The 26,760-nt window shown below is 41.3% G+C and overlaps 3 protein-coding genes across 4 annotated transcripts; 2 read left to right on the plus strand and 1 right to left on the minus strand.

The window, feature by feature from the left end:
* The first annotated feature begins 500 nt into the window (after positions 1-500).
* Positions 501-12,908, plus strand: rab3aa (RAB3A, member RAS oncogene family, a). Of its 2 annotated transcripts, none has more exons than XM_049599136.1 (5): positions 501-595; positions 2,650-2,874; positions 5,248-5,366; positions 7,164-7,288; positions 9,644-12,908. In XM_049599136.1, the coding sequence occupies exons 2-5, from the start codon at positions 2,650-2,652 to the stop codon at positions 9,832-9,834; spliced, it is 660 nt and encodes a 219-aa protein (XP_049455093.1). In that variant the 5' UTR covers positions 501-595; the 3' UTR covers positions 9,835-12,908. The 2 variants fall into 2 exon arrangements, with proteins under 2 accessions (XP_049455093.1, XP_049455092.1); XM_049599135.1 differs by lacking the exon at positions 501-595 and adding an exon at positions 759-922.
* A 283-nt stretch (positions 12,909-13,191) lies between these two features.
* On the minus strand, positions 13,192-15,181 carry LOC125902633 (transcription factor JunD-like). The gene has a single exon (XM_049599134.1). The coding sequence runs from the start codon at positions 14,900-14,902 to the stop codon at positions 13,967-13,969; it is 936 nt and encodes a 311-aa protein (XP_049455091.1). The 5' UTR covers positions 14,903-15,181; the 3' UTR covers positions 13,192-13,966.
* Positions 15,182-15,331: 150 nt separating this feature from the next.
* On the plus strand, positions 15,332-24,922 carry LOC125902636 (pyroglutamyl-peptidase 1-like). The gene is made up of 6 exons (XM_049599137.1): positions 15,332-15,454; positions 18,618-18,863; positions 19,337-19,389; positions 21,747-21,863; positions 21,987-22,219; positions 23,969-24,922. Exons 2-6 carry the CDS (start codon positions 18,833-18,835, stop codon positions 24,180-24,182), a joined length of 648 nt encoding a protein of 215 aa, XP_049455094.1. The 5' UTR covers positions 15,332-15,454; positions 18,618-18,832; the 3' UTR covers positions 24,183-24,922.
* Positions 24,923-26,760: the final 1,838 nt, after the last annotated feature.

Consider the following 26,760-nt stretch of genomic DNA (forward strand, 5'->3'; position numbering starts at 1 on the left):
GCTTTCTTCAATATGAGTATTTTTACTTTTGATATCCTGAGAGGAGTCAGTTTGTGCAAATCATTAGTAAAAATAGACAAATAAAGAAATTATTGGCAAGATACAAATGCAATATGAAGATAATTAGTGCATTTACAAATCTAATACAGACACCGTTCTTTTTTAGGATTTGTAAAAATAATAGCACAATAAAAAAGTTAAAATTGAAAGGTTAAATTGACTTTTGATGTTATGTTTTGCTGCTTATAACTCAATAATATTTTTAAAAATATTTTTTCTGTGGGTTTATAACATTTACTCAACGAAAACTACATTAACTTTTTTTTTTTTTATCTTTTTTCTTTTTTAGCAATACAGCTGAGTTAAAACCTCTACATAAACTCTGACTCAGTGGGGGCGGGGCTCTGTCTGAATGAAGGGACGGATCCTCTTTTCTGATTGGTCGATCGTCCTGTCAATCATCCTTACACTCTGTTTGTACCCGCTTATGCCGGGGCTGTCAATCAAGAGGCGCACGAGCTACTGCAGGTGCAAAGTTGGGCACTGGGGCTAGGCGCTGCTGCTGCGAAGCGGAGGATAAAACACACATTTCACGGTAAAACCCTGCGCTTATTTCTCACCGCTGAGCCGCGTTAGGTCCAACAGTTATAGCGGATAACACGCGGATTGTTTGCCGCTTGTCACATCCTGGATTTAGACTGAAAAATGAGTCATAAATAAGGAAGAGTAACCTTCATTTGACATAGCTGGGATGCTTAGCTAGCTCCTGCTGCCACTTTTAAATACTGGTAACGGTCTGCTGTGTTAGCATTAAAGGTAGCGATGCTAGCTTAATTGGACGCGTTTTTCCAACGATAAAAGCTGCGTTTGTATCTGCAATGCTTTAATCTCTTTAACAGTCGTTTCATCTTTATTTAAGGTGGTAAGTAATGAATGACAAAACGCCTCGTGCCGTATTTTCGGGTTTTTTCTCAAGCTAACGTGAAGCAGACTGTCAATTTCAGCTAGCTACATATTCAGTAGCAAGCTAACGGCAGATAAGCCCCGCTGTGGATAAGGAGGTGGTCGGTTCAGGCCGTTTTAATAAGGAGCATGTTGTGGTCAGAGACAGTCAGAGAGCACCACAGGCGCTGCCAGTTTTTCTGTCTGTATCTAATTTACTACAAGGCAAATTCTGCCCAACCATATGTTCATTCATAATTAGCTGGCTAGCGTAGCGCTCAGCTGCTCTCCTGGATGGGATGGGATGGGATAGTCAGTTTAGCTGATGCTTAGCCTGCTAAGCTCTGGCACTTCCGTCCTCTTATCTTTGCTTGGGGCGGAGGTGTGCATTCCTTGTCCGGCTAGTATTGACATTAAGTGGAAACACTTAAGGCTGTGTGTTGGTATTGGCCAGCTGTATTGACACAGCCTCTCAGCAAAACGGCTGCATCATTTTATTCCCAGATAAAATCAGGTGACTGTTTGGGAGTGCTGTCTGGCCTCATGCTGACATTATTTAACCCCGTCATGGGTTAAATGGTTTATATCTGCGGCTGTTTCACCCTGCCATATGGTTTCAGGTGGTTTTCCTGTGGTCTATCTGAAGACTGATGATTGTTCTGTGCATTAATACAGATGGCGTCTGTCGGTTGTGGTGTGTTTCATAGATGCCACATAAGATGAGATTTGATAGATGGGCAAGGTAAACCCCTGACACCACCTATTGACATCCTCTGAAGCTACTTTCAGATTGACACAGCTGATACAGGTATTCTTTGCCTGAGATATACAGTAATGTCAGCATGTCTGAACCTCAGAGATCTTTAACACGTCTCGACAAAAAGATATTAAAATAGCATAATAGAAGAGCAAACCAACCAGGAATAGTCTGGCAACTTTGTAAATTCGATATCTGTTTTGTCTTTCTTTTTCAGACTTCTTCTACACCTTTTAATTGTTGACATAATGCTAGAATTGTTGCATTATGCTTTTTGAATAAGATTTTGTCTACACATTTAAGGTCTCTGTGGTTCAGACATGTTGACATTACTGCATATCTCAGGCAAATGATACCTGTATCCGCTGTTAAAATCTAAAAATAGCTTCACAAGATGTGGTCTCTGGTGCTATCAGGGGTTTATTTTGCTCATCTCAATGTTCGTAGTTTCCCCTCTGAAGGGCTTACATGTTTCTTAAACGTGCATACTATGTAGACCGACTGAAACAAATTAAGTAGGATAACACGATATGCAAACCAATCAACAAAGGTGTGGGGATCTGCCACATGTCCCAAACACGAACAGGAACATTTTATAAAGTGGAAAATAGGCACCTTTTTCCTCGTTCTTTTTTATCATTTATCTGCACCAAATATGAAATGTTTCAGCCAGTGGCAGTGAAATTGTGTAGGACACTGTAACTACAGGGAGTGGAGACCATGTCATGAGTACAGGTCTGAAAAATCTGATGGAATGAAATACAACAGCTCTGCCTTTGTAGATTCATATAATGTTCAGTTTTGGAGACACTGTCTGAGAGGCTTTGATCCAACACTCATTACTTTTGTGACTGTCGATTGTGGTGTTCAAAGGTGATTCTGTTATTACATGCTGTTTCTCAAGCTTTTTCCTTGTAACTGATTAATATGTGATCTCAATCCTTGCATAGATGGCGTCTGCAAATGCCACATACGGACAGAAGGAGTCCACGGACCAGAACTTTGATTACATGTTTAAAATCCTCATCATTGGCAACAGCAGCGTAGGAAAGACGTCCTTCCTTTTCCGCTATGCAGACGACTCATTCACGCCAGCCTTTGTCAGCACAGTGGGCATCGACTTCAAGGTGAAGACAATCTACAGGAACGACAAGAGGATAAAGCTGCAGATATGGGTGAGCAACCGAACACGTGCATGCAGACGTGGGCTGGGTGAGGCTGACAAGAAAAATGTGAAAATTTGTTTTGGGGGAGCCAGTTAATCACAGGCGCCATGATGATTGCTTTTCAGCAGCTGTCACTTTACTTTGGACTCCTGAAGGGTTGTGAGAACGAATTAAAAACTCACCTGGCTTTGCTTTTTCCTGTCTTTTGTTTTGTGCCTCTGAGCTGTCTAGACTCAGGTACCACTGAAGAGATTAGGGTGTAACTGGTGAAGACTTCTGTGCCAATATTACATAGTTACTACAGAATCTAATCTCATGTTTATGTTTCGTTCCATAATCAATTACACAGCACACACTCAGCCTAAAATGGGCTCCGAATATAATTAGCTGAGTAGTTCTAAACTAAGAAAATGCAGACTGCACTACTGCTCTCCTTTTAAAAAGGACCTATTATGTTCATTTTTAGCTTCATAGTTACATTTGAGGTTTCTACTAGAACATTTTTACATCATTTAATGGTCAAAAACACTTTATTTTCCTCATCCTGTCTGTGCTGGAACATTTGTATTCACCCTCTGTTTGAGAAGCTCCATCTCTTAAGCCCCCCTCTCATAAAAGCCCTGTCTGCTCTGATTCTGGGTCTTCACATCTTGGTGTCTCTGCACCGTCATTGCAGCCAGGGAATGACTGTAATGGAGAATATCAGCACTTTTTTTACCGTGAAAAATCATTAATAAAAGCTTCTAAACACAGCCAGACATGTTCCAGCAGGATTCTGATCTGAAATCTGGGAGAAATGTGCAACATCGGCAACCAAGGTTACACGTTTCCCCGATGTTAACATCAAGCTTCATGTAGCAATGTAGGTTATGGAATAGAGATACTTGCAGGAGCGTGCCTGGAGCAGATAACCAATTAAAGAAATCCGGCACACGATGATGTCATACTGTAGCCGGCGTAGAAAAAACAGCATCGTAAACAGTATTGAGAACGATCTGAAACCTGAGATTTCTGCTCACAGGGATTACTTCTACATATGTTTACCTCATTATTTGCCTCGTTTAATGTGAATGTTCTTCATTTTATCACAATATGTAAGAAACAAAATACAGAAAAGCACAACAGGTCCCCTTCAATGTCCGCTTTTTTAATGGTAGAACTGTTTTGTGGCCCAGTGTTGAAACAGTCATCTCTATGAACAATATACTGAAATATAAACAGCAGTATCATCCATGTTATAGTATTTAACTGTGTAAAATGATTATTTTTATAAGTGATAAATCTGCTGATTATTTTTTCAAATAATCATTTAGTCTCAAATAAAGTCCATTCCAGTATCCCATAGTCTATGTCTTCAAATGTTTTGTCTGATCATCAGTCTAAAACCCAAAAATATTCAGTTTACAGTGACAGAACATTAAAACGCAGCAAATCCTCACAATGGAGAAGCTCTGAGGAAGACCTTTAGTGGTCAAAACGTGTTGCCTCTTTTAATGACTTAGCCACCGCTATAAAAACTTAAGTATTTCCTTCCTCGTTAATAAACTGCCTTCCTGTTTATCCCATTTTCCAAGAGCACCTGACACATGCCTGATCTACTTTTGAGTAAACAGAACAACCAGTCGTCTCTCTTTCCTTATGTTCTGATCATTTATGACATTTGTACTTTAAAATTAGTTGATCTATTATCAAGATTTTCAGATTAGATTTATTTCAATCCACCAATACATTAATCAACTAATCGTTTCAGCTCTACAGTACTTAAAATTCAACAAGCCTGCAAAATAACTACATTTGATTAATCAGAATTAAAGCAAATTTCCTGTTTTTGATGCTGCTGCCCCGTCACATCTGTGACTGAAGCGGCCCCTATTATCATGTATCTCTAATGACTACCACCTGGCCTCTGCTGTCCCCTGAATCACTTCATCTGCTGTGTAATGGCAATACCCTTGAAGTGTAATTAACATAAGCCATAAAGCCTGACCCTGGGACCAATTACTTATAAGACAGGACACCAGAGGAATAGCTAATGCTCATGGGAGTTTGGTGTAATCTTACACCTCCGCAATCATCAGGAGGCATGTGCAGTCATAAATCCTTCGCAGGTGCTGGGTGATAATGATCTGCACAAAAAGACAAATACCCACACACTGCTGTTTTGTTTCTAATGCTTATTTAATCCTATGTAAACATGATGCTGTTTAGACCACAACTTGAGCAAGAGCATGGAAACTTTGTCACCATGAGTGATAGACCATGAGTGTGCAGACGGATTTTATTTTGAGTATGTTTTCATCATAAACCTGTCCTGCTTTGACAGAGATGTATATGCTCAAACATAATCCTAAATTAAAAATGTTTGTGTTTGTGTTTGTGTAGGACACTGCTGGCCAGGAGCGCTACAGGACAATCACCACAGCTTACTACAGGGGAGCCATGGGCTTCATCCTCATGTATGACATCACCAACGAGGAGTCCTTCAACGCGGTTCAAGACTGGTGAGGGACACTTGAGTGTGCATATCTGTGTGTATGAAGATGCAAATTTAAGAACCTACAAAAATATGTCTTGAGATTTCATTCTGCTTCAGTTATTTGTGACCCACCAGCTAAAATTTTGAGATGTGGGTTTGTTTGCTGGGACTACACACATAGCGAATTTGGCAACCAGGTGTAGTCAGCGCCTAATATGATTTTGTAACATTTGTTTGCATGTGAAAAGACACATAAAAGCACTAATAATGTCTGTTTAAATCACCATTTTGCTTTGTCAGACTGTATGTTTGCACAACAGCTGGAAGTAATGTAGGTCAAAGTTGGATCTAAATTGCGGAGAAGTTTACCTCAAATAGTTTTGTGTAAGTTTAACATTCACTTTTGTTTTCTTACCCAAATTAGTGGTTTAGGTAGAAACCTCTCCAATGGCTTGGGTTATGTTGCCATTCTTACTCTTGTGAAGCTATCACTAGTTACTTTGCCATTTTACCACCTCTCAAAATGAAGTTGGTGATTGAAAACTGATTTTAACCAGTAGGAATGATGGCTGTAAAAAGATGAATTCTTTTTTCTCATCAGCAAGACTATACTTGGGCGGGCCCCCGAGGTATATAAATAGACGCCAAAGTTTATTTGGCAACCCATTTTTGTATTTTTATTTTTATTCTTTTATCCATCTGACAGAGCGACACCATCTGCGATTGATTAACTAGTGGACAATCTCCCCTCGCTCTTCCCCTCCTGTTTCTGTTTGTTGTGTTGAGCTCGCGATTCGTTCTAACCGCTTCATCCTCTTGAGGGTCGCGGGGGGGCTGGAGCCTATCCCAGCTGACATCGGGCAAGAGGCAGGGTACACCCTGGACAGGTCGCCAGACTATCGCAGGGCTGACACATAGAGACAAACAACCATTCACACTCACATTCACACCTACGGACAATTTAGAGTCAATTAACCTAGTCCCCAATCTGCATGTCTTTGGACTGTGGGAGGAAGCCGGAGTGACCGGAGAGAACCCACGCTGACACGGGGAGAACATGCAAACTCCGCACAGAAGGGCTCCCACGCCCGGGATCGAACCAGCAACCCTCTTGCTGTGAGGCAAGAGTGCTAACCACCACACCACCGTGCCGCCCCTCAGTTCGCGATCTGTCGGTTTATTGTCTTTGGAGCCATGAGCAAATCTGGCAAGAAGATACACTGATAATCTATCATAAACACTATAAAGCATATATTATATATGATATAAATCCTTGCCTACCTTTTTGATTTTCCTGCCCCTCTCCCTGCTGTTCTCCTGGAGTCCCAACTCCCGCAATTTTTACGTTGTCCACCCATCCATCCATTTTTAACCGCTTATCCAAAGTCCAGTTGCACGGGGGCAGCAGGCCGAGCAAAGCATTCCAGATGCCCCTCTCCCCGGCAACGCTTTCCAGCTCCTCCTGGGGGAGCCCAAGGCATTCCCAGGCCAGATGAGACATGTAATCCCTCCAGCATGTTCTGGGTCTGCCCCGAGGCCTCCTACCAGTGGGATGTGGCCAAAATGGGAGGTGTCCAGGACGCATCCTGATCATCCTGATATTTCTAAGTGATGTAGCCGACTTGTTTCACATATTTGTCACGTATTTGTGTCTAAACAGAGAACGGGAGAGACCAGTAGACACACACGCACAAGCAGTTTGTTGGAGCATTAAATCAGCAGTACTTCCTAAAATCTGCTTTAGCGTGTAAGAAATAAAAAGATGCCTATGAGATTCAGTCAGACGATATAACTCAACGCCCTGCACTGTGTCTGTTAACAGGTCGACCCAGATCAAGACCTACTCGTGGGATAATGCCCAGGTCCTCTTGGTGGGTAACAAGTGTGACATGGAGGATGAACGAATGGTGGCCACAGACAGGGGCCGGCAGCTGGCAGAACAGCTGGGTAAGTCAGCTGATCAGAGTGGAAACTAGATGCCGTGTGTCTGTTGTTTTTTATCTATTTCTCCTCTTCTCTCCTGGGAGCATTAATGAAATTTGTATATGACTCAAAGCTCCCCCAAAGAGGGGGCAATGATGTGTAAATTATGTATCTAAACATTAATGAAATTCACAATGTTTGGGTTATGTGTGGACTTTCTGTGCTAATTTAACGGCCCTTTCTTTCTATAGACAACTCACTATATTACATAATCTCACCATGTTCGAAACTGATGAACAATTCAGGCTGAAGTAATTGCAAATTAAAGACAGCCATATTACGATGAGTCTTAACTGGCAACATCTTCAACAGAGTTCTGTTTATTTTTAGACAAGCTAAGTGTTACTTTCTGCTCTTCCTGTTGGAACATGTAACATGAAAAACATGCCGCTTGGCCTGTAATTTGATTTTAAATAGACCTCATATCTTACCAAACGTAGGTGTTTTTCAACCTGGACCCCGGTTTACCATGTTTTCGTGTTTAAGTGATTAATGGAGACAACAGTTTTTGAAATTGGTTCTGTATTGAGAGAGAGTGCTGCGGCCCAAAATGGGCTGCAGTGTGCACTGTCAGTGTGCTAGACATGCTTGCTTTTGACAATGATAGGAAAAAAAAAGTTTATCTTTACCTTTCGCTGATCCGTGGTTTTATTATTTGTTTAATTAAGTCTTGCCTAAGGAGGTCTTGTTTTGAAGTCTCACACTTTTTCACATTGTCAAAATGAATTAAATATTCAGCTGTGACACTGAAAATCTTTTAAATAACACTAAACCTTCTGAACTCCAACACAATAAACTCTTTCCGCCATTCCTCTCTCCAACTCTCACTAAGATTTCTATCTCTAAGATTTCAACCGCCATCTTCCTGCAGTGAGTCACCTCTTGCAAGATTTCAGAGTGAGACTTTTTCTTTATCTAGACTTTGTTTCACACAATAAGTCTATGTATATGTCTTTGTACAGATTGTTTCCAAAATGTTGTCAGACACTTAAATAGTAGAAACTGCTTGTAGTGATCAAAAAGCTTGGGACAGAATCATCCCTATACAAATGTTTAAATGTCTCACTTATAGTAATCAAGTCGCCAGCTGACAGTGCTCATCTTGGCTCTTTTCATACATGTCAACATGGGAAAAAAACTATGGTAAATTTATTTTATTTTTTAAACTTTATTTCTATAGTACTTCTCCGCGTGCTGACTCCTCTGCTTCCAGCTCCTGAGGCTGGTGCTGTGTGCACTCTGAAATCATTACGGGAAAAGAAAGTCATTTTCTCTCAATGAAAAGCGAAGTCTTCTCAAAGCTTATGGCTGCCACTGATGCAGACAGAGAGCAAGCGTGCGCAGGGAAAGCACCTGTGGTTTAAGCCACCCATGCAAAGCAGTTTGGTAATGCCCAGACGCATAGCATAATGCCTCCGTAATGAAACTACTGTATGTATTTTGAAACAGTCAATGAAGTTAAGGAAATACTGAAGCTGTCTGTTCCATTATTTTATATTCATGTAATCCATATACAAATGTCAGTAAGATGGTAATTCATGCATTCATTTTCTGTAACTGTTTATCCCTGTGGGGGTCACGGGTGGCTGGAGCCTATCACAGCTGACATTGGGCGACAGGCAGCGTACACCCTGGACAGGTTGCCAGGGTTGACATATAGACATGCCAATGGGCAATTTAAAGGTCACCACTTAACCTAATGGTTCGAGGAAACTGGAGTACCCAGGGAAAACCCACGCTGACATGGGGAGAACACAGAGGGGCTCCCCCACCCCATGGTTGAACCAGGAATCCTCCTGCTGTGAGGTGTCAGTGCTAACCACTGTAACACCGTGTTACATTAGATGGTAATCTGCACAATTAATAAAGAAAAAGAAAAGAATAATATCCTTTTAGTATCATCTGCTTATAGTGATTAATTTGACCCACACGGACGTGATCACTGTAATAGCAACCTGAGTCTGTCAGTGACAAACACAAGCACTTTAAGTGGATGTACGCAATTTGCTCTCTCTTAATACTGTTTTGAAACTATTGTCTCCGTTCGTCGGTGAGACACAAAACATGGGAAAATAGAGTCCAGGTTGAAAAATACAAATTTTTCCCTTAAGGTATGATCTGAAAAGACAGATTTAATCTATAAAAACTTCCACACATCTGATAAGGAGGGGAAAATGATTGAGGTTTGAGCTGCCCGTCTTACTGTAGCCTTAATGTGTCCTGACATAACGAGATAAGTGGATTAACTGGGTAATCTTCACAGCAGGACAGTAAGCATAACCATGAGCCTCTCTCTGTCTCTGTCGCCCCTTCTGGCAGGTTTTGAGCACTTTGAGGCAAGCGCTAAAGACAACATTAACGTGAAGCAGACCTTCGAGCGGCTGGTGGACATCATCTGCGAGAGGATGTCGGAGAGTCTGGACAACAACGACCCAACTGTCACCGGCAGTAAACAGGGGCCACAGCTCAACGAGCAGCCTCAGAGGTCCCACCAGGATTGTGCTTGCTAAACACGACCACACACACACAATCTGCTGTCCTAAAATCCACACACTTTCTTTTTCTTTCTCATGCACACTTGCATTACACACAAACACTGCCATACAGAGACACACATCCTGGCTGCTGAGATTCTCCACCCCTCTCACTACACCAAGAGCATCGCCCACATGATTTGGAGTTTTCAGTGATGTCATTGTTCATTTCAGTACTACAGAGATTATGTGAATGTGCTAACTTAGTCAGAGGGGTGAAGAACATTTACAATCAATCCCAACTGGTCTTTGTTTCGTGTTTGTACGCTTTTACACAAACACACATATTATACTGTATCTTTACGGAATTATAAATGGTTAGTGAAAGCTGATGCGACTTCCACACTAATAGGTTTTCATTTTAGATTTATATCGCCTAGCGTCCACAGTGCTCCAGTGTTTGGAAGCCCTGAAGCAGAGACTTTTGAAAACGCCTCTGACCCCATTTTAGTTTGAAAACTCAGAGGTTGCGTTTTAGTCTGGACAGGCAGATACCGAGACTTTTGGAAATGATGACGCAGACACCCACACTCACTTCCTGATTGGCTCTTATCAGCCACAGCCAAAACATTGCTGAGTCCACGTACCTTTTGTGATTTCATCCGTCTTGTGTGGGCACACCTTTCCAATCGCCACGGCTTCCTCCAGTGATAGATAATGCTCCCAAACGGTACCGCTGTAATTTGTCACCGTATTAGCTTTGCAAGACTCCCAATCCATTTCCCACAGCCTTGAACACCTTATGCTCATGTTACTTTGCGTAGCAGTTCCACCTTGTTGTCGGCCCAAGCAGAGAAATCTCTCGTCTCTGGTGAGCAACCAACCACAGAGTAGACAATCTTCTTCCTGTTAAGATCGGCAAGTGCATGCCCAGTGTATGTGAATGGTCACATGAAATGAGTTTTCAAGGGTACTAGTATGGACAGAGATTATTTCTGTTTTAATACGCAGTTTTAAAATGAAAACATGTCAGTGTGGACGTGGCCTGAGACTCCATCATTCCTCGCAGTCGTGTTTTACTATCAAAGGCTGTGGACTGTCCAATCCCAGGCCCCACTCAGCACTAACGCCTCAAACCTAAACAGATACAAATCAGTTGCATCTGTTTTACTTTAAGTCCCATTTAAAAATATATGTTGGTTGCTGTGGATAGAGTTGCTGGGTTTTTTGTTTGTTTGTTTGTTTTTGGTTTTTTTGAGTTGGTTGGATGTGGTTTTGAGCATGTGAAATCACTGGTTCTTTCCAGTGCTGTGATTGAGTCTCTGCAGTTAATTATGGTCCAAGTTTGGGTCATTTGAAAGTTTGTTTGTCGTAAGAATAGCAAAAGTCATGCATATCAGTGTGCTTGTCAAGTCATTGTTGTTATTATTATTTATTTTTGGCCCCTTCCCAGATTTTTACATTTCTTTTAGTGAAATTAGATGGCAGCATCAGTCGCTTTGTCAGTCTCAGTGTAAGGAGCTGCGTAGCCTCTGGAGGTTGCTCGATGTAAGATTTTTTCTTTTTTTACTTTTTTGTTACTGTTTTTTAAGACAGAATTAAAGGATAAAGGATGTCTCTCACCACACGGAGAAGAGTGTATAAATGTTTAAAAGTCAACAGATACAGATTTAAAAATGCATATGTAATATATATACATATATAATTAACATACAATAATAATGATTTAGAATATCGGGATTCCTACCTGTGCTTTAGTGAGAGGTGCATGTTGTTGATGTTTTTAACCGATTGTGGTTGACTGGATTTGTATGAGCTGTTCTGTCTGTCCGTCCTGCTGTTTCAGTACTCGTAGGTACCACAGGGGCCAAAGGTTTCATGTGTTAAGCCCACGGCCCCTTCTCATTGTATTAACTTCCATTCCCTGCGTACAATGTGCAACATGCACTCACTAGAAAGGCATGTGATTGAGTGTGAGCACTGGTGCACCACAGACCTCTCCATCAGCTTCAGATAGTCTCTTATGTCATGGTGGATGATCTTCTCATCTTTACTTTCTGGGGGAACATGATGTTTTTAAGCATGTTGAATGTCAAATTGTGAGTTTTTTTTCTCTCTAATGCTAAGGTTAGGGATCTGTCTGCTCGTGTATACGGTACAAACCCTTCTGTAAGTCATGCAAGGCATGCGGAAAAACACTTAAGTTATTCCAAAATAAAACGTATTTATTTTGTATTATTTATAACTGTATTTATTTGAAGATAATGTTTCTTCCTAGATTATGCATTGCGATCTGCGCTCTACTTTTTAAAGAGATGTTCACTAGTATTCAAATTGCTGAAAACTCTCCCATCTTTTAAATGTATCTGTGTTTACAGTGAATATAAAGCTTAAGACTCTTCCCCAAGAGGAACTTTGAAACATTCCAGTGAAAGAATCTCTTATCATGTCCACGCAGCTTTGGTGGGAAGTTTGTTTGTCTTTTGATATCGGTTATGTAACTTTGAAGACTTGGTAGTGTAAAAGCAGACTGTTCTCACAGAGCAATAGCAGTTTCTTTCTGTCCACACCCAAAAATGAGCGCTGCACAAACCCTTGCTGAAGGTTTATAATACTGTACGTGGGTGTGCGTGAATGTACAGTTTCTATAAAGGCAGTCTTAATATTTTTTCCTTCCAAAGAGACCTTGACAACACACCTAGAGCCAAAAAGAGAGCTTGTTAGACATTTGTGAGACTTGCACTAACAAATTTGTGTGTTTCCCTGCTCTGTGCAGTAGCTTCAAAAAGGGAAGATGTTCTGAAAGTAAACTGAATACTCTGAACACTTCATTAAAATAGCAATTCTTACTGCATCGGTTCACTTTTGACCTGATTTTTTTGTTACTTTATTTATTGTGTTTTGCTACAGCTGTAAACTTGCCGGTGACTTAGGAACACATATCGATCCTGTTCGACTCCTCTTCTTTTTCCTTCCCCCGTCATAAATAAATAACTCTTGTAAATAGGAATTTTCTGCCCGTTGGGTATTAGTTGTGTGAATTGTGCTGTAATTCTGTAATGCCAGATTTGCTAAAATGAGGAATCAATAAACAAATTCTAAAAGCTGGAGTTGTGCGTTGGTTCAACATTTGTTCCCAGAAAGTCAGTGATTTACAAGAAGTGCTCATGAGTTGTTTAGATTAAGTTGTGCCCAGCAGAGGGCATCAAACTGCAATAATGTCTTGTTTTCTACCCTCAGAGTTGTTTGACCATCTATGGTTTGGTTCAGCCTCTCTACTGCACTTAATACAACACCCATAGTGTCAACTCCACAACAGAAGATACATTTAAAGGTATGAATTTCTATTACTCTTGCAAGAATGTTTAAGCAACCAGAGTCTCACACATGAGCTTTAGTAATGTAGTGAATTTAATAAATGTCAGGTAGAGACTTGAAAGTCCATTACACATGAATAGATAAGGTTTCTCAGCACGTACACATACATTCATGGAAGTTTGGCGACTCGACTACACAGCAGCCACCATAATGAAAAATACAATGGTTACTGTACACAAAAGCGACAAGACATGCAGTGTTCATGTTTGCAAAATAAAAAAAAAAGAACAAGTAAGACCATATGTAAAATAAGAAATGTTTCAGTAAATAAAATATATATTTGTCATTGCTAAGTGCTTGTAAACAAGTAAGGCATTATATTACACAGTTGGGTGACAGCACTTGGTGACACCCTGGTGTTTGGTTGCACTCTTGTTGAGATTGTCCAGCTTACATACAGATATATGCTATCCTACACCAGTCCACTGGATAGCAGTTTGCTACATGGCTTTCCCCCACAAAATTAGGGCAACAAAACAAGTCATTTTGTAACACTGCCAGATTTACAAGATTCAAAGGAGTCTCCAGCCCACACCTGCTCCTGGTTAACCTGCCATTATTCCAGTACACTTGCTCTCCTCATCAAGACCTGGTCATTACACTGTGCAGTGCAAATGCCTGTTTGTTTCTACAGGCTTTATCTGGAGGGTGCATTTACAATGGCCTCATATAAAGTCTCTGATAAGGATTTATGCTATAAAAGGCAAATATTTCCTCATAATACAGGCCTGTATCCTCAGAGCACATTAAGAGCTGTATAAACATCCACAAAGAGCACCATTACTGGGGTTTAGTAAGCCTGGACCTGGTTTGGTAAAAGCTGGCATCCGCTGCTGACATGGTTCATCACCTTCTGCTTCAGCTGGGCCACTTGCTCCCTGAGGACGCTGGCTGTGGAGGCCAGCTCGGTGTTCTGCGTTTTCAGGCTCTTGACCTTGTCCTCCAGCCGAGAGATCCTCTCCAGTTTTCTCTTGCGGCATTTGGAGGCGGCTATCCTGTTGCGCAGCTTTTTCCTCTCCGCCTTGATGCGCTCCTGGTTGTCCATGTCAATGGGGGACAGCGGGGGGCTCTCCCCAAAGCTCTGCATGTCTGGTACAGTCTGAGGCTCGTCCTTCACCAAGCCGGCGGTCTGGAGTCGTGACAGAGCAGCCGCAGCGGCAGCCTGTTGCTGCGCGCTGGCCAGATGAGACGGAGGCGGCGGGAAGGGGATGGTGTCCGTGGAGTAGTTGATGGTGGTGGCTCCGAGCGGACTGGCCGCATAGCCGTTCAAAGTAGTGTAAACAGGAAGGTCTGATGTCTGAAGTCCGGAGGACCCGACGGTGTTGGCGGAACCGAGGAGCTCCAGTCTGTCCACGGAGACGCACCCCGCTTCGCTCAGCTGATTCTGCTTGTGGAGATCCTCCAGCGCCTTCACGAAACCCTCCGCGAACTCCTGCTCGTCACTGGCTGACTTCGGGTAGAGGAACTGGGAGCTCGGGTTAGCGGTGGTGACCAGACCGTTTGACTGGATGATAAGGCGCTCCAGGTCCGGAGAGGTTAGTTTCAAGAGTCCCAAGTCTGGAGAGTTGAGGAGTCCGTCTGCGTCCCGGAGCGGATTTTGTTTGAGCTCGGAGTTATGGTCTTCCAAGTTCAGATTAATGTCTTTCTTCATCATCGTGCTCTGGGGATAAGTGCTGGAGACCCTCGGAGTATTCACCACGGTGCCTGGGTAGAGGGTTGTTTCCATTCTACACCCTCACATGAGGGAGTGTTGAGCGTTACGCATTGACGACCGTTCAGCGATCATATCCAAACATGAGGAAATCAGCTGATCCTTATTTTTCTACGCGATCCTGCTTCCTTGTCCCCCTTCTTGTGTATCAGCCACTGTATCAGTCGACCACTTGAGCTGCTGTGCCTGAGGGGCTCTGATGTGTCTCTTCAGCGCGCGGGTGATATTGTCTTTTCCCGATGGCACGACTGCTATGCGCAGCGCCAGACCTCGCTCGCTTTCTAGCCCTAAAAATTCCATTATGTCACTCCAGAGCGCGGAGATTGGCCCAAAATGACGTTGGTTTCCGGTTCAATTTGAATAAGGGGCCGAGCCGGTCTTTATTGCCATGGAGACTTTAGGTAAACTACAAACAGTGCAATGCATTGTGGTTTGATGTCATAGCATAAAAAAGCTCAGGGTCGCCAAAAGAGAGCAGAGACTGGGCGGGGAAGGTGTAAGAGGCGAGGGCCAAGGAAAGAACAGAGGAACAGGGCTTACAGAAAATATTCCTTCAACCCAGGCGGGGTAAGGCAGTTTTAAAACACCTCAAGAGTAGAATAGAATAGAGTTGTCAGCTTCAGATAATGTCAGGGTTGAGTATTAACACACAGGACCTGGAGCAGGACAAACTAGAATCCTAATTAGGCCTCAAAGTAGGTGTTCAAAACTTAATTCATATTTTATTCCAGTTCATCAAGACTTCTAGCACTAACCACGCCAACACCTCTTGTCCCAGCTCTTTAAGTATCAATGGTCACATTCAGCCCCTCTCACAAGGCCAAGCGAAGTGAAATGAGGTGTTACAAAGTGCTCTGAAAGTGTTTCTGGGGAAACTGAGCGTACACTAGAAAAAGGGGAAGGAAACAGTGACAGTAGAATGAGGAAACCATGTGTTTTCTGTGATTGAAAGTAGCATGTGGAAAGGTTAAAGGTTTTAATGGCTGCGGCTGATGGGCTGCCCTTGCTCTCTGTATTTATACTGTTTGATCCAAAGTAGGTGCTCAGGGTTTAGTCATCACAACAATGGGATGCAGAGCTGTGAAATCTCAGGCATTTAGGCATATTCATTCATGCTGAGAAAAAATAATTGACAGAAGAGAGACAGAAAATTATAGACTAGAACGGAAAGTTACAGAACAGATTAAAACAGATGAGCACATAATAGAACACTGTACAATATAATAGAGCAGCGCATTACACATTAGAGCATTATAAATACAACAAAATAAAACATTATAGAATAGAATGATATGGTCAAACTATATCCCATATGTACAACAGTCATGGCCACATTTTTTGGGTATTTAAAGAATGGCTATATATATATATATATATATATATATATATATATATATATATATATATAAATATACATATATACATATATACATACATATGACCAATTACCAAAAAAATAAATACAGTATTTATTTGAATTGGGATTTTTTTGTATTTATTTATTTATTTTGGTAATTGGTCATGCTCGCAATTAACCCTTTAATAAAAAAAGAATAGAGAATGACAGAAACATATAGGATAGTGTACAGCATTATAGAATAGAATAAAATAAAACATTATAGAGTAGATGAGAACATTAGAGAATATAACAGAGCAAACAGCAGAATAGAGCATTAGAATAAGTAAAGTCAGTTTTATTTAGATAGATAGATAGATAGATAGAACTTTATTGATCCCAAACTGGCACATTCTTGTGTTACAGCAGCAAGTGATCAAACAGTATGTGGACATTAGAATATAGAAATATAAAATATATACAAAATAAGTAGTACTAAAATTCAAAATATGCAAGAGAGTGAGGTAGAGGTTGTAAAAAATGTTCACAATAGCTACAAGTATGCATTTGGCAATAGCAATATAGCACATTTCATACGACAAGCGTAAACTCGACAGCTTAAGATACATCTGACATGACAAACATAAAATACCATATAAGATAATAAAGTATTACATTTATAAAAAAAAAACCCCAATCAGGACATGATAAGAGGGTAGGTTATTATCATGATTTTTTTTTAAAAAAAAAGTGGAGATAATAACAATATTAATACTAATTCCTAAAACAAATAAAATACACGAAAAGCATAAAGCAAAAAAAGATACATACAAGAAACATGATTGTGTAGAGCGTTATAGAATAGACTAGAACATTACAGAGAAGACAGTAACAGAATAGAGTACAACATTATGGAATAGAGTGTTATAAGTAGAAAGAATAGCATAAAACAGTACAGAATAGAACAGAGCGCTATAGACTAATGAAACACCATAGAATAGAGCATTACAAATAAAATAGAACAAAAATATAGAATAGAAAAGAATAGGATAGTGTGCATTATTGAATAGAATAGAATAGAACGTTATACACTAAAAAAGTTTCAAAAAAATATAGCCTTATAGAATAGAGTTGAACATTATAGAATAAAGCATTATGAGTAGAATAGAATAAAGCAGAATAGAGTAGAAGAGAAAATAATAGATACACAGAATAGAACACGGCATTATAGAATATACATTAAAAGAGACAAATACAGTATACGTCCATATTTCTTAGTCTGGCCCTGTGGTGGAAACTACAGCAGAATATTGTTATTCCGCCCATACACAGTGGGGACGTCAGCAGACCGTCTGCATCAGCACCACGGAGCAGAGAGGGCATCATTAGTTTCCATGGCAACACTGACATAGCGAGTGACGCAAGCAAGATACAGAGAGGGAGAGAAAGGTGAATGGGCGGACAGAGAGGAGGGAGAGAAGGGAGAGAAGGGAGAGGAGGGGGCTGTCAGCGACTGCAGTGCAGGTTGTGTAGGTGGCCAGTGGAGGTGTTAGAGTGCGTGTGTGTGTGTTTGTGTGTGTGCGTGAGGATCAGAGGCAGAAATCAAGTCTGTAAGCATAGAGGCATGAATGAGAGACTTTTTTTAAACATTCACTTTAAAATACTCTTCCAAGAAAGAAAAAAAAATCTCCACCCTATGGAGAGCATATTTTCTCCACCGTGCCAGTTTGGAGCCACATAGGGTGCAGTGTCCAGAATGTGTGAGTCATTTTGCAACCCATGGGTGTGGACGGCACCAGGAATAAAAAGAAAAGGGCTGTAGGGTGATATTAGATTAGCTCTGCCTTCATGTCAGCAAACTGGGAGGAAGGTTTGCCGTCTAAACTCAGGTAATGGAGTGTGTTAAAGGTCGTGTAAGATACAGTTTCTCCCTCCTCAGCCAGAGAAGTGTCCTTTGACTTTACTCCCGCGGGGGAAGCAAACCGGGCACACACCCTGTGTCACTCTCACAGTGCATACATTCACACCTGGGAGCTGCCCAGTAAAACCACTAAGCAGCTCAACTGGAGCAGCTGGTTAGGGGTTAAATGTTCACTCACGAGCCGCCTCAACAGCTCCTATTGACGGAGGGGAGGTTGTTTTTCATTCACTCTAGCTGGCCACTCACAAGACGGCTCCTCTAACCTTTAATCCGGGAATGCAGTGCAGATGCTGGGTTTCATTTTCAGCGCACACATGGCTTGAATTACACTCTATTGCATTAAAAGAGTTGGATTAAAAAGATCAGCTTTCATCCTCTCCTGTCCTCTTTCCAAAAATGTCTTGCGCTGCATGTCGGAGGAATACAAATTCACAAGTCTACTTTTGTTGATTTTTTTTTTTTTCACTTCTTAGCCAAATGCATTGCTGGAGGCTGAGCTGCTGCGGAGGATCACATGCCCGTACAGTAGATGGCAGTATGATTCACTCAGATTTGGTGTGTCACTTCCTCTGAGCTGTGAGCCAGAAGAAGACAGCAGCAAACGTAGACAATCCTGGAATTCCTGTTTGGGATATTTGATCCCCTTATTATACATCTATGACAGTTCCTGTCATAACAGCTGAGGATAATGGCCAATAAGAAGAAAGTAATAGTAACAGGTGAGAGATTTTAATTGGTCTGGAGAGAGACAGATGTGTCTTTAAATGATGTCTTTATTGTCACCACAGTGCTGTTACAGCTCTTAGTTTTCCACTTGTGTCTGAGCTGCACTGATGGGTGTGTTTATATTATAGATATGTGATTATTCTGCTTTAAAAAATAATGTTGTGCAGACAGAAATGTTGCTGTCAGGGGAGAAGTGTTCAGTCTGCTGGTTCAGATAATAAAGATACACCTAAGGAGGATGTGAATGACACTTAATGTAATCTTTGTATTGTGACTGAGAAAGTTATGTGTCCCTCCTGTGCTGCTGGAACAATTAATGTTTAACTTGCAACCTTTGGACTTTGAAGTCCTTTTTTACATCCACCCTTATCACTTCTCTTCATGACAGATACGCATCCTCACTGACTCTTTTATTTGCTTTGCTGTGCTGTATCTCAAATCAACTTTGTTGCTCTTGTCTCTGCAGGATTTGAGCCTTTTGGTGAGCATGCAGTGAACTCCAGCTGGGTGGCAGTGCAGGTAATCAGTAATCAGGTTGTACATTTTTAACAGGGATGCCATAGGGAAGTGCATTTTATAAGTAGCTTGATAAAGGAAGTGGAGGAGGAGTGCCAGCTAGCTCATGTGGTGGAGTGGATGCCCCATGTGCAGAGGCTGTTACCCTTTTTCCATTGTCAGTCTTGGCAGCACTGATTTGCATTTCCATTACCAGTTTAGACATACCGTGCCACACCAAGCTGTGCTGGAGATGGACCTTCTCACGAGTAGTATGAGACTGTACCCACCTCTGCTGCATGAGACCAGAGAGAGAGGCATTTTTAAAAGTCTGTGTGTGCTCAGCTCTCAGTACTTTTGTAGCTTCTTACTGAATCTCTGTGGTTTGGAGTTTAGTTTCTCTCCTGCGTCCTGTTTTTACTTTACATATCTACTTTATTTTACCATGTCATGTTTGCTATCCACCATTTTAGAAGTTGTGTGAAGTTGCTGCTTGAAAACTCAACATTTCCTTATTTTACTGCTTCACAATAAAAGTTTTTACATAACAAAATAATGGGAGGCTTTTATTGTGAAGAATCTATAGGAAATGAAATGTGTTATTACTGAGTCAACGGAATTTTGTCAGCAGCTACTCTAAAAAGCAAGGCAAGGCTAATAGCACTTTGCTTTTAAACGTCATCACTCAAGACAAGCCGCCATCAGTTTAAGACATACTTTCAAGCAGGTAGCCCAAGGTAGACCAAACCAAGCCAGGCCAAGCCCATGACTGTTGAAAAGGGGTATGTGTCCTTGCTGTAAATCACACTATAGGCCCGTTTCCACTAAAGAAGTTCCTGGTACTATTTGTGGGGCAGGAACTACTACAGGAACGTCCTCTCGCTCAGCCCTCTCAACCGCCGTGTCTCCACTGAGAGAGCGGAGTAGGAGAAGGTTCCTGTAAAGTTACGGGCTCTGGATGTGACGTAATCATTGCACGACCATTTACCGGGGCGACGTAAAGACGCCGTTAGCTGTTAGCCCTTAGCGGTGTCTGTAATAACTCACTAAATGGCCTGTGAAAAAAAATATTTCTTCCAGCGGATGTCTTAGTTACAACATGATTGAGCTAACTGGAGTAGTTTCATGTCATATCGGACAACGGGAGGCTTTTAACAGATGACGTCCTGCTGTTAGCTTTGCTGCTGTTAGCTGTCCCTGTCAGCGGCAGCCACTGATGCTTTCTGGACATCGTGATTTCCCAAAACTGAATACATACCACACATAGCAACACAAAACTGCTTTGCTAGCTCAATCACGTTGTAACTAAGATATCCGCTGGAAAAAATTTTTTTTTCACAGGTCATTTAGTGAGGTTTTTTACATGGCGGCGGAAGCTATATGAACGAGCTAACCCTCGTCTGCTGAGTTTTAAAAATGCTGGTTATTTTGTTGCTTTCTATTGACATCACATCCCTCCTTGAGTATATCCAATCAGCACCAAGTAAATCCCAAGCCCCAGCCAGTCTTTCGGGGCCGTTCTGAGTACCTACCCCGAGGTAGGGACTTGTTTAGCCCCCGTAAAAGTTCTGGAACTCTGTCCTTCGGGGGTGGTTCCTGCGGTGGAGACACGCACCAACGGCCCCGGCCCTATAAAATTACCCCGCAGTGGAAACGGGCCTCTATCGTGATATATTTTATGGCATTACTCAGCAAATCGCAACATATTTAAAATGGCAATAATATTGTATCATGGATCCTCTGGTGATTCCCACCTCTAGAAAATGATATTGTATATTAATTGCTCCGTTACATTGAATTTGTGAACAAAGCCTTGGTTTTCTCGCCTGCATTCGGCATCCATATAGCAAAGCTATATCAAAACGTCAGTTTACAAAATCTCACACAACTCGTGCAGTATAATCCAAGTCTCATTTATCCAGTTGTATGCTCAGTGCTTCCGACAGGCAGCCCTTTCTGACAGGAACTGAACTAAAGTTAAAGCTTGTCTATGCTCGCCTCAAAGCCAGACTCCATTGACAAAAACAGTAATTTTACCTCACTGAACACGGGGGCTGCTGGTCTACCGCTGATCGAGGCAGTGGTAGACGAGCAGATCCATTTTCAGAGAAGTAAAATTACTGTTTTTGTCAATGGAGTTTTGCTGTTTCCCCCACGCCTCCACAGTGGAAGAACAATCCAAAAACTAAGGAGATTATTAATGAGTTGTTTAACAGCAAAACAACTCGTGCAGTATAATCCAAGTCTCATGTATCTAGTCATGCTCATTACGTCCTTATCACATGCATCTGTTGCTAAATTCTTACTATTTAAATCACTTCTGCATAAACAGTCTCAAGCACGGCAGTTCAGTTCTATATTTATGTTTCCTGTGCTCACAGGAACTGGAGCGATTAGGGCTGGGTGAAGCAGTCGACCTTCATGTGTGTGAGGTGCCTGTTGAGTACCAGGCTGTTCAGACCCTACTGCCATCTCTGTGGAAAGAGCACCAACCAATGGTATTCAATAAATAACACTATACTGTACATGAATAACACCTTTCTGTTACATTGCATATAAAGTGTTGATAAAATCCATCAATTAATAAAAAAAACTTTTGTCTTTTGGGGTCCTGTGTGCAGTTGGTGGTCCATGTCGGTGTTTCTGGGTTAGCCACCACTGTCACTCTGGAGCAGTGCGGCCACAACAAAGGTTATAAACGCCTGGACAACTGCAGCTTCTGCCCAGCTTCCCAGTGTTGCATGGACAGCGGCCCCGACTGCATACAATCAGTACTGGACATGGAAACAGTCTGCAAAAGGGTCAATGACTCTGGCCTCGGGGTCACTCTATCTGTATCTAAGGATGCTGGAAGGTAAGTGACGTTATTCCCACATGAGAAAAATTCACACATACGCACACTATAAACGTGTTTGACAAAACTATTGTATGAAGCCAAATACTGGTCTCAAACAGGTGGTATCTTCTACAGTAGGGCTGATAAATGAAGCCAAGGCAGAAATGCCTATAAACTGCAGTTCCTCAAATGGCCACTTGAGGCTGGCTCCAAGAGCGAGTCAATCCCCATGGAATGTGTTAGAAGTTTAGAACTCACCCATTTACATTTATCAAGGCTTAAAGATATGTTAAATTAAGGGCGACAGGCTGTTAGCGAGATGTTAGCTCTTGACCAGATGTGGTCACTTCTGGCTCCAAAAAAAAAACAAAATAGTGACAGCCGAAATGCCAAACTTGAGGCTTCAAATGGAGTCTTCAAACCAATGGGTGATGTTGCAGGAGCTATGTCCATCATTTTCTTACCATATATGGTCTCAGTCTACTCTCTGGGTCCTGACACATGAAGCCGGCAGTTCGTCATCGGTCAATGATGGGCTGTCGGTGAGCGCCTGTCACCCTAGTCAGCTGATGTTGGATGTTTATCGGCCACTTCAGCATGTTGAATTAGCGTTGGAGATGGTGGAGCCTGCTGTTGAGAGACATCGCTCTGGTTGGCAGTTCAGCTCAGTGCATGAGAAGAGAAACTGAAATGAGGAAAGCTAACAGCTAAAGTCAAGAGGACATAAGATCAAAACAAACTTGTTATATTAGGTAAGACTTTTTTTTGCCATTGAGCTCTTTCATAGAAACAGTTTGTAATTGTTTGTGTTATGATTCCTTAGTAACTGGTAAATATTTGTTCTTTCAACAGTGGGTTTTGTTGTTAATGTGCTAACTGGCTAACCTGCATCCTGAACCTGTCCTGTCGGTCTTCCAGTTTTCCTTTCTATTGACAAATACAGACTGGACTAACATGCATGCTAGTTGGATGTTGGCTGTAGTCTTTGCGGTGTGTTCAAGTGCAACTTTTTGTCCAAGACACAGGTGACGTTATGTTATACAACAGTCGGCATTTGTTGCCACCTGTTCTTTGATGCTGGTTTGGTGCCTCTAGGCCTAAAGGCCTTTTCACAGCAGTAATTTAGACTAACTGTGATCGTAGCAAAAGTAAAGGTGTTACTCATAACATTAATTCTGGCTCTGCATTATTCAAGTGTCCCAGTAAGTCGTGACTGTGTGACAGTGAGCCGTCATGCTCAGGGGTGACATGATCAGGACCCTGAAACTAACGCAGCTAAATAAAGTTCAGCCAACATTAATGTCATTATTTACACCTGTGTTTTTCCTATTGTGTCCTCCGTTAAGTCTTGACTTGTTTACTCCATACAGAAATAAATAAAATGAAAATTAAAAAAAAATCTGTGAAAAATCACATGATCAACTGTAGCAACAAAGGTCATGTGATTGTTTTCTGCTTCTTGATCTGTGGAGTTTGGTTTAAGATTTCTGCCTTCCGCTCATAAATATCCATGCCTACATGTGCACATGTCTTTATACAGTGGATAATTGCAAATGACCATGATAATAGATTGTCTTATGACTCATGTTGAAATGTTTTCGTGTCTTAACAGCCAGGGACACCTACTGTTTCGCAAAGTTGACTCATAGCCTCAGTCACACGCATTCCCCTCAAAAACTCACCACCTTGTTTTCTGATACTCTCTTTTGTCTTTTTGGCAAAGTAGTGCAACCTTTACCTTACATCCACCCTTTGGCTCCTTGGCAGGTATCTGTGTGACTACACCTACTACACCTCTCTGTACCTAGGGCAGGGTCACTCTGCCTTCATCCACGTGCCTCCCCTTGGAAAACCCTACAGCAGCCAGGACCTGGGTCGAGCACTCCAGGCCGCCATTCAAGAGATGCTGACAATGTTGGAACTGGATCCTGAACACAACAAGCAGTGCATTCACGAACATCAACACCAGCACGACCACTAATGACTTACAGCACGAGCAGTGATGACTCAAGACAGACAACCATTAGCTCCAAAGATTAATGGCATGAATTTCACATTCGAGAATAGGAGCTCGTGTCTGAATGGGGTGCTTTTATCTGTAATATCAGTGCCAAGTGTAAACCATGTGTTGTATCTTAAAAATATTGAGGGTTTTACAAGTTTGTTTTGACTACAGCATCTGTATATCTGGGTCTTTGCATATGTGGGTTTGAATGTGCGTGTGGGCATCTGTGAGCGTTAGTCACGTCTCTACAATTCTGCCTCTGAGAAGACTGTGAAAATTGATGTTAGCAACAATTATGGACGTGTTAACATTGTATCAAAAGGGGGATTTATGTGACTATATTACAGTAGTACTAACAAGGTAGTAGCTAAGACTACAAGATGTATATGATGACACACTGTGGAGCATTTACAATAACTCTGAAGCCACATCCTTCCCCTGCCACCTGTGGGTCTGTCCAGTCTCCCAGGTCCTCTTTGTATGATTTGGATGTTATGCTTTAATCCCATTGTGTTGCTTGTATTTGCACCAGAGAAATGTGATGACATTGAAATGACTTAAGAAATTTAAAGACTCGCACTAAAAATGATTTGTTTAACTCAGGGAATATATTGCACATGCAATCAATATTGAGTAATTTGATCACTTTAATGTCTGTGCTGTGTATATAGTGCAGCTTAAAGCTGTGTATAATTAAAACACTTCACACAGGCTAATTTTTCATTTGTCTTTGTCAGTGTGAAATCTTTTGCCAGATTAAATACTGCTTGCACTTTCACTGCTTATACTTTGAATACAGAGATACAAAACGACCTAAAAGAGACACTAAACAATCTCAAAGAGACACAAAATGACTACAAGGAGACACAAAATGATCAACAAACCAGAACCTGACTTCAAAGAGATACATAAAGGATCTCAAAGAGACACACAACAACCAAAAAACACACAAAATAACCAAACAATACAAATATGTCCTCGAAGAGACATAAAACAACCTTAAAGAGACACAAAATGACCAACAAAGCATAACTTTAAAGAGATACAAAACAACCACAAAGAGACACGAATCGGCCAAAAATCATAAAACTTGACCTCAAAGAGACACAAAACAACTAAAAAGAGACACAAAATTACAAAACAATACAAAATATGACCTCATAAAGATACAACATGACCGAAAATAGATACAAAACAACCAACAAATACATATAACAACCACAAAGAGACACAAAATGTCTACAAAGAGACTAAATGACCAAACAATACAAAACATGACCAAAAATAGATACAAAATGACCTCAAAGACACACACACACACACACACACAAAAATACACAATACAGCCACAAAGTGATGTAAGATATCTGCAAAAAGACACAAAACAACCAAACAATACAAACAAATGACCTAAAGTGAAACAAAACAACTTAAAATAGATACTAAACAACTAATAAAGTGTGTATTGCTCCTGTTCAGGAGGGGTGGTGGGGCCTTTTCCATATCTGTGCCCAGGGGCCTATTGTCTTATAATTCACTCCTGCATTTATGAACATGCCCCGCAGAAAACAGCTGTGCATTTTGTATCGATTTCTTTTGTGGGGATAATATCTGTGAATAATCCTGAAGACACTCTGTTCAGTTTTGTAATGTTCAGATCTTAAACACACAAATTGTTATTTGACTTAATGTGTTACACAAAGAACCACACCCATGAAATGTCAACAAAAGAAAAAAATTATGAGCATCCTGCCAAAGCATTTTATGATCTGTAATCACAAAGCAACTGCAGAACATTATGTACTCAGAGACTCAAAGTGTGAAGCGCCTTGTGCTGCCGTTTTAAGTTATGTCTAAATTTAGTAATTCAGTTCACTTCTCACCAAGTGAGCGCATGAAAACAAAGGTCACGGCCTGAAAGAGGAGTAAAAACCTGTATGTTGCCATTGTTGAGATACACCTGAAAAGGCGAGGCAGCGTGAGACAAAAAGATTAAAGGGATTTCAGACAGATCAGGACAAGAACACAACAATAATTTAGGATTTAATTCTGTATTTTTATAGATGTTTGAAAGGCAGGTGAGTGTGTGATGTTTCCTAAGACAGTGAGCGTTCTTGTGCAGTGAGGTGTCAAACATAATTAGGAAACTATCCACTGCTCTATCATGTGTTGTTATCCAATAAATTCTTTGATACTTTTAATATTTACTTTCAGATTCCTGTGGTGCAGAGCGATTTACAGTAACACTGGGTGTAGTACATCCTGGTTCCACGGACCTGCTGAACTTGTTCTGACCTGACAGATCTGGCGCAGGACTGAGTGAAAGGAACATTATGTTACTAGGACATTATAAAGGTATTAAAGTCAGCTGGAACACCCAGTATTGAGGACTGTATTTATGCAATGCCTCAAAACAGGAGGCTGGTCCCAACTGGTCATAAACTCCCACATGTGATGCATATTTCATCCTGCCAGCAAAACCATTTTGTCACCTCTGTAAACCTTTAAGTACCAGGATTAAGGAGAGCGTCAGAGCTGTCCTAACCTGTTAGGA

Source organism: Epinephelus fuscoguttatus, linkage group LG15 (genome assembly GCF_011397635.1).
Source record: "Epinephelus fuscoguttatus linkage group LG15, E.fuscoguttatus.final_Chr_v1".
NCBI lineage: Eukaryota > Metazoa > Chordata > Actinopteri > Perciformes > Serranidae > Epinephelus > Epinephelus fuscoguttatus.